The sequence below is a fragment of the Anolis carolinensis genome, chromosome 4, assembly GCF_035594765.1.
Source record: "Anolis carolinensis isolate JA03-04 chromosome 4, rAnoCar3.1.pri, whole genome shotgun sequence".
Classification (NCBI taxonomy): domain Eukaryota; kingdom Metazoa; phylum Chordata; class Lepidosauria; order Squamata; family Dactyloidae; genus Anolis; species Anolis carolinensis.
In genome coordinates this window covers 28,850,977-28,862,316 of record NC_085844.1, presented here as the reverse complement: position 1 = coordinate 28,862,316, position 11,340 = coordinate 28,850,977, and the positions used below count along the sequence as shown (strand labels likewise).

Below are 11,340 nucleotides of genomic sequence, written 5' to 3'. Positions count from 1 at the left end.
TCAAAGCAATATTTGTAATAAATGTGGTACTGAATGAAATCAGGACTTCTTTCAATACTCTCACCTGTTATGAACTAAATAATATAATGGGCCTTTTGCAAAATCCCAGCTGTAGATAAGATAAAAACAAGTCTCACTTATCCAACATAAACGGGCCGGCAGAATGTTGGATAAGTGAATATGTTGGATAATAAGGAGGGATTAAGGAAAAGCCTATTAAATATCAAATTACATTATGATTTTGTAAATTAAGCACCAAAACATCATGTTATACAACTAATTTGACAGAAAAAGTAGTTCAATACGCAGTAATGCTATGTAGTAATGACTGCATTTACGAATTTAGCACCAAAATGTCACGATGTATTGAAAACATTGACTACAAAAATGCGTTGGAGAATCCAGAACGTTGGATAAGCGAGTGTTGGATAAGTGAGACTCTACTGTAGTGTGCCTGGGACCTTTCGGTCTGCAAGTTCAGCAGCTCAGTGCTTTAACACACTTCGCCACCTCTTACCTTCCCCAAAAGCAGGTTACCAGTTGAGAGCGTCTTCTCCTCCCATGGGAGATGCTTTGCAAACTTCATCTTACCCAGAAAAAAAGGTGTGGGCAAAGTGGATAGACACAGCAAGCAAGTGGGGAGTCTCTCTGTGGGCATTTATGCTATTTATCTGGAGTGGGAAGAACAAGGTAGAAAGTAAAGATGGGATAGGGCGGGCTGTGCCTGGAATAGTGCCACGGAGAGGGAGAGTAGGAAGGGATTGCGTGTATCCTGGTGCCAGGTTGGTTTTATACTAATCTATCTCCAAGATGACATCCCCGCCCTCTCTTCCCAATGGCTGGTTTGAGGCGGAGAGCCTCAGGTGTCTCTGGGCAACAGCTGGAGGGGGAGCCTCAGGCGGCGTCCTCCTGGGGGGCGGCAGAGGGGGAGGGGCGGCCGAGGAGGAGGCGGAGGAGGAGGAGGAGGGGCTGCCTGTCTGGGCAGGGCGGGGGTCTGCTGCCGGTGGTCGCCATGACTGCTGTGCCTGCCTCGCCGTCTGCCGCAGCCGCCTGGAGCTGAGCGCGGGAGGCGCGGCTGGAGCGGAGCTGTCCCTTCAGCACCAGCGCCGGCTCCGGCGGGGCGCCCACGAGGCTCACCTCCCAGGCAAGGGTGTAGGCTCAGCCCCGCCGGCCCAGGAACGCTCTTGGGGGGGGATCGGGGGCTCTCCCCCGGGAGAGACAGAGACCGGCTCTTCCCAGCGAGAAAGCCTCCGCTCCGAGCCGACCCCGCCCCAAGGATGCTGTTGAGCAGCTCGGGGAAGTTTCAGGCTCCTCCAGGGGGTCGGAGCAGCACGAGGGGCTCTCCAGGTAACCAGGGGAGGGGGTCCTCCATAACGGGGGTCTTCTTTGGGTCGAAATCCAGGCGTCGGGCTCCAGGGTGAGAGGCAAGGCTTCAGCTAGGTCTTTGTTCTGACGGAGGGAGAGGCTGACTTTCCACCTGTGACAAGGAAGGACACAGCCTTGGCATGCCACCTGTACCCCCACCTTTTGGGAGCCCTTCTGGATGCCCAGCCAGCCATTCAAAGCCATGCCCTATTTCCAGTTGTGGAAGGAGAGGGCTGTGGCAGGCGGCTGCTATGTGTGGCTTTGTGTCAGCTCCAGCCAAAGGGATGAGGGAAAGGAATGAGAGGCAAGGTAAGGAAATACCTTACCGTAAGGGCTCCTTTGTCATTTTTCGGTGGATCTGTCCGCATCTGCTGTTCTACTTAAGAACAATAGTTACGTTTCACATAAGGGATTTGGCAGTGTAGCAGAAGGAAGGGGTGTAGAAAGCGATGTGCATAACTGTATTTGATCCAGATAGACTACAGCGTGTGTATGTGTGTGTTGCCAGGGAAGATGCAGATTCTTCCCTCTCTTGGTTGACACTGACTGCCTCCTTTCATCGTTCCATAGGTCTTCTCCCCCCGTGCCCCATATAGATTTGGAAGGCGCTCACCATGACAAGGTTGAGTCTAAGGGATTTATCAGAGACTGATTTTGAAGACAATGAAATCAGCATCAATGTTGGCGGCTTCAAGAAAAAGATGAGATCCAACACGTTGTTGAGGTTTCCCGAAACAAGGCTGGGTAAACTGCTGAGCTGCCATTCAAAAGAGTCGATTTTAGAGCTTTGTGACGATTACGATGACACTAAGAATGAGTTCTACTTTGACAGGAACCCTGAACTTTTCCCTTATGTGCTACATTTTTACAACACCGGGAAGCTGCATGTGATGGGTGAGCTTTGTGTCTTTTCCTTCAGCCAGGAGATTGAGTATTGGGGAATCAATGAATTCTTTATTGACTCTTGCTGCAGTTACAGCTACCATGGGAGAAAAATGGAACCAGACCAAGAAAAGTGGGAAGATAACAGTGACCAAGAAAGCACCACCTCTTCCTTTGATGAGATCTTGGCTTTCTACAATGATGCTGCTAAGTTTGACAACCAGCCTTTCGGGAAAATCAGGCGGCAGCTGTGGCTAGCTTTAGATAATCCTGGCTATTCTGTTCTGAGCCGAATTTTCAGTGTCCTTTCCATAGTGGTGGTTCTTGGATCCATCATAACCATGTGCCTCAACAGCCTCTCAGACTTTCAGATTGTTAACAAGAATGGGGACTTGGAAGAAGACCCTCGGTTTGAAATTGTGGAACATTTTGGTATTGCATGGTTCACCTTTGAGTTGGTAGCAAGGTTTGCTGTAGCCCCAAACCTCTTGAAGTTCTTTAAGCATGCACTCAATCTGATTGACCTCGTGTCCATCCTCCCATTTTATATCACTTTAATTGTTAACCTAGTGGTGGAAAGCAGCCCTACTTTGGCCAATTTGGGTAGGGTAGCGCAAGTCCTGAGACTGATGAGAATATTCCGCATCTTAAAACTCGCCCGCCACTCCACAGGCCTTAGATCTCTGGGAGCCACCCTCAAGTACAGCTACAGAGAGGTTGGGCTTCTCCTGCTGTATCTCTCAGTTGGCATCTCTATATTTTCTGTAGTGGCTTACACAATTGAAAAAGAAGAAAACAGGGCCCTAGAGACCATCCCGGCTTGCTGGTGGTGGGCTACAGTTAGCATGACCACCGTTGGCTATGGGGATGTTGTCCCTGTGACCACTGCAGGCAGGCTGACTGCTTCTGCCTGCATCCTGGCTGGAATCCTGGTCGTAGTCCTTCCCATCACGCTCATCTTCAACAAGTTTTCTCACTTTTACAGGCGTCAAAAACAGCTAGAAAGTGCAATGAGGAGTTGTGATTTTGGAGATGGGATGAAAGTGGTTCCTTCAGTCAACTTAAGGGACTATTATGCCTACAAAGTTAAATCCCTCATGGCCAGTCTCACAAACATGAGCAGGAGCACGCCCAGTGAATTAAGTCTAAATGATTCATTGCATTAATCCTTGGTCCTAAGACCAGTTTGCATGCTGGAAAACTAAGACGTGTATTTATATTTGTTGTTTCTTTCACCCCAGCATCTAATATTGTTGGTGATTCACCAAGGGATGGATGATTCATGTAAACATTCTTTTTCAGCACGGGATATCCCCCTTTTGCAGAAGTCTTTTGGTAGCAATTGAAATGTGGTGAATTATTTGTTGTGCATCAAGACTGAATGGCAATATACATTCTGAAATGTACGCAACTTGTGTTGGCCTGCACTTGGAATGTATGTTGAATCAACCCCAAAGTTATGATGTACATGAATTATCACTGCATGCAAAAAGTCCACCTGAAGGTTGTGCAAATCTAATGATCTCAGCAGTTCTGAAGAAGGTGCATTTTAGTTATAGTTTGCCATTTAATTGCATTTTCATCCAGCAACATAGAAATAGCCTCCTGGGTTTTTTCTGCCTGTTGTCTTCGTGACATAGTGCTGGTGGTGCTGTGCTTCTTTGTCACATGTACATTTTGTTTCGGAAGTCCCTGTATGAATATTGAAAATAATATTTCCAGAACACCACACACATACAAAATCACTTCAGAAATTAGAAATATGTTAACCTAATTCCATTCTCATTGTGTTACAGTGGAAATTACAAAGCAACTATAAAGGCCCAAATTGTATTCCCTTCCCACATCAAAGAACTTTCTTGATATGACTAACTAAAATTTCACTTGGGGACTTGTCCCTAATGATGAGTAATGCTATCATAACCATCCCTGTGAAACCAAGATTGAGTTGAATTATTCTCATGAAACTGGTGCTGATTATGTAAAACTTTTAATTTAGCAAAAAGTCTGTCAAACTGTGGAGACCATGGGTGAAATGACATGTAAAGGCCAGGTTGCCTTTTCCAAACCTCTCCCCTCCACTTCCTGCTGAAGTGGCATCAGAGCTCTGCTGATCAAGTCTGTTTCTTGCTCATGAAGAGCACCAGCTTCTGGGTCTTGGCCATCTTAGGCCTAGAACAGGAGTGGAGAACATGTAGACATTTACTGTGGTTGGACGTCACCCACCACCATCCTTATCCAGAATAGCCAATGTGAGGTGTGGTGGAAATTATAGTTCAACAATATTTGGAAGATACAAGTTCCCACCCTAGGTTTAGAATTTGATGGATTATTAAAAGGGTTTGACAGAATGTTGACAACTATCTTTAGACTGATAGGAAGATAAACATGAAGCATGCTAAGGTTGATTTTCAAGACCATTAGGTATTGGCATATTTCTCTTCCTTCTGAGGGTTATTGATAAGAAAAAACTACACTGGGTCTGTGATGACAGATTTTGAAATGGATCGCTCTGTTTTGAAACTGAGATATCCATTAGGGCCACTTCACTCTAAAGGTTCATTGTGAACCAGATTCTCCTGCTATTGTGCCCAAGGCCTAATATTCTCAGGCACCAGAAACTGATATCTCCTGTAAACTTCATTTAGAAGTTACACATACATTTAGAAGTTTACACACATATACAGTACCAAAAATACATCAGAGCTAAAGACAACTACATGAGACGATAACTCTTGCTGCTGATGAGTGAAGAGAAATACACCAAAGTCAGTGGGTAAACACAGTAATATTTATTGATATTGATATTAATGGTAACTGCCTACTGGTCAAAGATGTATTAAAATGATATAATACATATTTCCAGGATGATGTCCAATTTTATTATGCAGAACTGATTACATGGTGACAGTGTGGTGCAGTGGTTTGTCTCAAATGCCTGTTTGGTCATGGAAACCCAAAAGATGATGTTGGGCAAGTCACACTGTTTTAACCTGAGATAAATTTCTGGAATATCAATCTCACCAGGGGAAGCCCATGGTGGGATGCTATGCATCAGAGTTGATTTGAATGAAGAATTGATTATCACTTTCCAGATATGAATAAAACACAGTGCTCCATTCTTAACCCAAAGATGACTAACATCCTACCAGCCCAATGACTACGAACCCAAGCAGATTTATGAGTAAGCAAGGATAGATCTACACATTACTCCTACTACATTCAATTATCATTCACAGGAGCAGTAAGTAGGGAGGGAGAATGCAATTCAACCCTCCTCAAATAGTCCTCTGCCTGGTACTTTTCATCAATATGGAAAATGGAGCTGTGGCCTCTTTTTTAAACCTCTTGAAGGTAAAACCGCATGGAAGTGGTGGAATTTGAATCAAAATGGGTGGAAATTGGGGCGAAATGGTTAAACAGTCTCTGCTAGAGGATCAGTGTTGTGTAGTGGTTATGGTACTGGACTCACACTTGAGAGATCTGGATTTTAAATCACAATGAACCACAAAATATACTGAATGATCTTGGGCAAATGCATATCTCACAGGTTTATTGTGGGTATAAAGTGGTGAGGCAAAGAGGTATTCATATCATCCTGACCTCACTGAAGGAAAGGCAGAGAAATGCAACTACATAAAGAGCTACCACACTCTCTGCTATTTACAGACACCACCCCTCTAGTTGCCTTACAAAGAATGGTAGTGGTGGAAAAAAAGAGTCATTGATTTATGTGGAAAGGGCAGTTTAACCCTCAGTATCCTTGATTTGACAAAACATGAAGCAGTCAAAATTAAGTACTTCTGTGGCTGCAGTTGTAGAGAGTTACATATGTGTTTTTATTCTTTCTGAAATCAACTAAGTGATTAATTTTGATTGAAACAAGGGTTTAGAACTGGAGTTTAAGAGCCAAACTAAATAGGACACTGCCCACATCATGCCATCCCTTCCTAAAACCAGTAAGAATGCAAAAACATTGCAACTCTGAGAGACAGATAACACACTCAACGATCTGGAAGCTGCACAGGAGAAAGCTTGTGCAAATACAAGTCTGCTGCAGGTAAGTGGTATGTGGGTGTATGATTGTAGCTACCAAACATTTAAAGATTCTGATTGACTAAGTCTAATGGATTATCTCTAGGAAGGGAAATCCACAGTACAGATGCTACAGCTTTATTGACGTATTCCTGACACTATTTATAATCTTCTTTGTTCCCAACAAGGACATTTGAAATGGTACACAAAGGAAGAGATATTAAACCCAAACGTTTAAGAACATATGATAATAACATGTATGCATGGCGAAAACATATTAGCAGGTATACATTTTCATAACACAATCTCTAGATGAAAAATACAACATACGAATAGTCCTTAATCAGCTGGAGTCACAGTTTAAACCCACAGGTGGGCCCCTGCTAGGGATTGGGAGGCCGCCTTGACCCTCTGTGGGGTGTTGGAGGGACATTCACACCAGCATCTTGCCCCTCTGCAATCCTCCTTCATTTCATGGCTTTTTAGTCTTTTTATTGCCATCAGATGGTCCAAATGGGCATTGATGAGGAAATGCCCACACCTTGGTGGCTGCTGAAATGGCCTTGGGTTGCCCCTTTCCCTGGTTTAAAATATATTGGATTAATATCGAATCAGATTCAAACACAATTTTTATTAATGCTTTCTCTGCACTGATGCATTGGCGAACACACATATAACAAAGAAAGCAGGTAGAAATGTGGTATCTACTCAGTGTTTCAAAAGGATTGATCATTACAGTGGATCCAAACACAACAGGCTGACTACATTTGGAAGTAATGTTCATTAATGCCCCAAGAGCCAACTCTTTCATGAGACTGTTGAGGCCAGAATCTAAAGTTTCACACGGTGCAATTGCAATAAATACTTTGATGCCACTTCTCCTTTCTCCACCACCACCTCCTCCTTCCTCTTTATGTGCCACTTTTTCCTTCTAAAAAGAAACTCTTTAACTGTCCTATCAACATCCTATGCATTTCTGGGTTTTGCAGTTTGGTGAGACACTAGAACTCTGGCAGAAAATCTGAAGTTCCTTGTTGTCAGATGCCTTTAAGACATTTATGCCCGAACAAGATTTGTTCAGAGGGGGTTTGCTATTGCTTTTGTCAAAAAACTCAGGATTTTGTGGAATGGAGCCATGGCAGTTCAAGACATATCTAGGTGTTGTAAATAATGCTGGGTGAAAGAGATCTAAGAATATGTAGCTATGCCTTTAAGAGAACGGTTCAAATATGTTACTGTTTAGGACATGTTACGCACATCCCATGGAGCACCATCTCCATGAAAAGGTTCATAGGGTCAAACCATTAAATGTATAAATATAAAGCCCTTACTTTGTTCTTTCCATCTGGAAACTGCTGGGCTGCGCTACCTGTTATATCATTACAGTGTAATCACAGAGTGTATTTGCTCTCCTTGCACCAGCATTTTGAAAAAGCACATATCTAACTCTAACACTGAGTAGATTTTACTATTTGTCTATAAAAAAGCAGGGGGGTAAAGTGGTAAAATGGGGATTAAGATATTATTTCCAACAAAACAACCTACTCTTGTTAAAAGGATTACCATTTGCTCTGGAACGGGGATTTCCAATATAAAATTAGGGAGCACCACTGCAAAATTTCATGCCATCCATTCCATTTGACAGCCTGTGAATTATTTTATAGTTTGATATGAAGTAATGAATATTTGCTCGGGTTTAGTTGGAGTCAACATTAATTACAGTAGCTGTTAATTACATCTGTCAGCAGATGTAAGGTTTTTTTTTTTAAGATTCAACAGTGGACTTTCACTGATTAATTGATCAAGCAATTTAAGAAGCCAGTTTCACACCTTCTAATCACACTTTTTGCAAGAGGTATCAACACTTAAGATTGCCAGGCAATCAAACCTTTTGAGTGGCTTGCCTTTCTCTCTAATCCCAAATCTGCAGGAACTGCCTGTAGGGACTATCATGCTGTGAAAGTTCTAAGAGCCAGTTTATTCTTTTACTTCGCATTTCATAAGGTTGAGCAGCCTTCCCATAAACAGATGGCAGACATCTCATTGAAGACATCTCATTGTGCCACATTGGCACAGTGGGTTAAACCCTTGCAAACTGCTGACCTGAAGGTTTCCAGGTCAAATCCGTGAGATGGGATGAGCTTTCATCTGTCAGGATTAACTTGTGGCAACATGAGAAAAGCCTTCCAGTAACACACCTGGGCATCCCCTGGGAAACATCTCGGTAGACGGCCGATTCTCTCACACAAGAAGTAACCTGTAGTATGTTCTCAAATCGCTTCTGACATAATAAAAAAATCTCATTGAAGACAATCTTGGCAGTCGCATCACTAGAGATGATGTCATCCAGTACAGTAACTCATGGTAGATGCTGGTTGCTTGAGAATTACTATTAAAATAGACCTAACTAATACTATACCCCATACTACACCATAACATAGGTTCTGTATTGACTATATTAATATTGATATTCCACCTGAACATGAGGAAGAACTTCCTCACTGTAAGAGCAGTTCGGCACTGGAACTCTCTGCCCTGGAGTGTGGTGGAGGCTCCTTCTTTGGAGGCTTTTAAGCAGAGGCTGGATGGCCATCTGTCGGGGGTGCCTTGAATGCGATTTCCTGCCTCTCAGCAGGGGTTTGGACTGGATGGCCCATGAGATCTCGTCCAACTCTATGATTCTATGATATACAGTAATTGAAAGCAAATAAAGACAAACGTAATTTAACGTCACATAGTTTTACTGTATACATGTATTTTAATTTTTGTTTAAAGTATTATTTCTTCCTTTTTGCCGGTTGTTTGAGAGTTCTGGTTGCTTGAGTTCCAGTTAATTGAGAGTCTACTGTATTTTTATTTAAAGAAAAGAGCGATGTTTATGGAGAGGAGGTGAAGTGGAGAAGCACACTGTGTAAGTGTATGGCAAAGACTCAAAGGGGGGTGGGGACATCTGCGCATGCACAAGGAAAGGGCCGAGTGTCAATTGAATTGTTGTAAAGAAATCCAGCTCAGAAGAGGAAGGACAGATTTCTCCCTTACCAGCTTTTAGTGAGTCGATGTAGCAAAGATGGCTGTCTGGCATTAATGGGCAGATTGTTGAAACTCTGTCTTATTGTATCTACCGACTTCAACTTACAAGAGCCACATGTTTTTATTTTGAAGTATTCTTACACAGCTTTGCTTGAGGACTGACCCTAGCAGGCTAAGGAAAATCCTGGCAAACACTTAGTAAGGCTTTCTGTTGGTTCTTTTGTCACAGTAGTGGCATCTATTTATGTAGTGAAACAGGATGTGTCAGTCACCGTATATGCTATAACTTCACGAGACATCACAATAGTTGAAAGTTATGAAAACATGGAATAGTGCAAATTCATTGCAATTCTCAATGGGTTCCTGTATAGTTTTAAATTTTCAAGATGAATCCTGTTGTGCAACCCTGCTCTTGTAAAAACCCTACCTGCAACCTGCATGGTTGAAGATAGGCAAGTTACATCAATATTTAACCTGAAGTCATGGGGAGAGGGAGACAATGCAGAAATTTACCAGATGTGACTTCAGTTTCAATCAAAAGCAAGATGCTGCTGAATTACTAGAAACAAGAAATCAGCCACATCTAAAGGCCTCAGTTTGCAATCAATAATGAAGTGGTCTACCACATCTTAACCATGCAGTCCTTTTACAGAAGAGTAGAGATAGAGGGCATTTTACAAACCATGTATTCCAACCTCCTGCCTAATGCTAGAAATCCCAAAAATAAAGGTCATCTCAACAGACAACAAGAGTTAAAACCCAACTCACTATTCTACTTTAATACTCTTATGATTGGGGTTGTTGTATGTCTTTCGGGCTGTGATAATACTCTTATGATTGGTTTCAGCATCAAACTAACCTTGACACCAAGCCTCTCTAATTTCAGCTGTGTCTTGAACTGAATGCTACCCTCAAATATCTGAACCTTTTAAAGACTAATCCTGCTTTCTAGAGCAGTGGTTCCCAACCTTTGGTCCTCCAGGTGTTTGGACTTCAGCACCCAGAATTCCTGACCATTGGCCAATTGGCTGGGAGGTGAAATTCCAAAGACCTGGAAAATCAAAGGTTGGGAACCACTGATCAAAAGCAATGGCTCTCAATCTTTGGCCAACCAGAAGTTTTGTGCATTGGGTCCCAGAAACTCTGAGCACTGGCTGAGGCTTCTGAGAACTGAAATCCAAAACACCTTGGAAACCAGCATTTGAGAACTACTACTCTAACGCAGAAGAAAATCATTGTGTTGTAGGGGGAGAGCACATCATATTTCATTTTGTGGGTCATTTGCTAATGAAAAAGCAATCTTTTCTTGCCAGTGAAGGAATGGTGCAACATTCCTGTTTTCCTTTTGGTAGGCTGAGGAGTCAGCATCAATAATGCTCAGGTGAGCTAAATCGGGAGTCAGCAAGAGCATCCATAATATTTGGAGGTGTTACATCAATATGACATGACCTTTCAGCTCCTCTGCGTTGAGCTCTTTCTCCCACATGGTTCCAGCTGTGCAACTGTTCTTAATGAAATGCTTCTCAAACTCAGTATCCATTACTATTATCACTTAGTAAGTTTTTCCAACACTCCCTCTGGGTGGTTGTGGTTGTTAAGCTTCATCTATCCGCAATCTCTCTCCACACTCTTTATTGTATTTGTTACTTTGGAAGATGCCTACCATGGTGCCTTTTGTTTTAGATTGCTGGTCTTTACTAGAGTTTCACCTAGGATGAAGCGTGTCAGCTCCACTTTCCAATTGTGGCTCAAACAGGCAAAAATATACCAATGCCCATCTACACACATAAACACACACACCTTCCTGGATCTTTCAAAAGTGACTTAAACTAAACACAATCTTAAGACAGACCATGTACTTTTCCATCAGACAACAATAACATTCTGTATTGATATTGAAGAGATAGCCAGTAGCAAACTACATAGAACTATGTAGTTGGGTTGTTGTGTATTTTCCGGGCTGTATGGCCATGTTCCAGAAGTATTATCTCCTGACGTTTCGCCCACATCTATGGCAGGCATCCTCAG

At 42.7% G+C, this 11,340-nt stretch overlaps 1 protein-coding gene across 4 annotated transcripts; it reads left to right on the top strand.

Moving 5' to 3' along the window:
• Positions 1-674: 674 nt before the first annotated feature.
• Positions 675-5,106, top strand: kcns2 (potassium voltage-gated channel modifier subfamily S member 2). Of its 4 annotated transcripts, none has more exons than XM_008108396.3 (2): positions 675-782; positions 1,936-5,106. In XM_008108396.3, exon 2 carries the CDS (start codon positions 1,980-1,982, stop codon positions 3,411-3,413), a length of 1,434 nt encoding a protein of 477 aa, XP_008106603.2. In that variant the 5' UTR covers positions 675-782; positions 1,936-1,979; the 3' UTR covers positions 3,414-5,106. The 4 variants fall into 4 exon arrangements, with proteins under 4 accessions (XP_008106603.2, XP_062836216.1, XP_008106601.2 ...); XM_062980146.1 differs by lacking the exon at positions 675-782 and adding an exon at positions 965-1,144; XM_008108394.3 differs by lacking the exon at positions 675-782 and adding an exon at positions 966-1,347.
• The last annotated feature ends 6,234 nt before the right edge of the window (positions 5,107-11,340 follow it).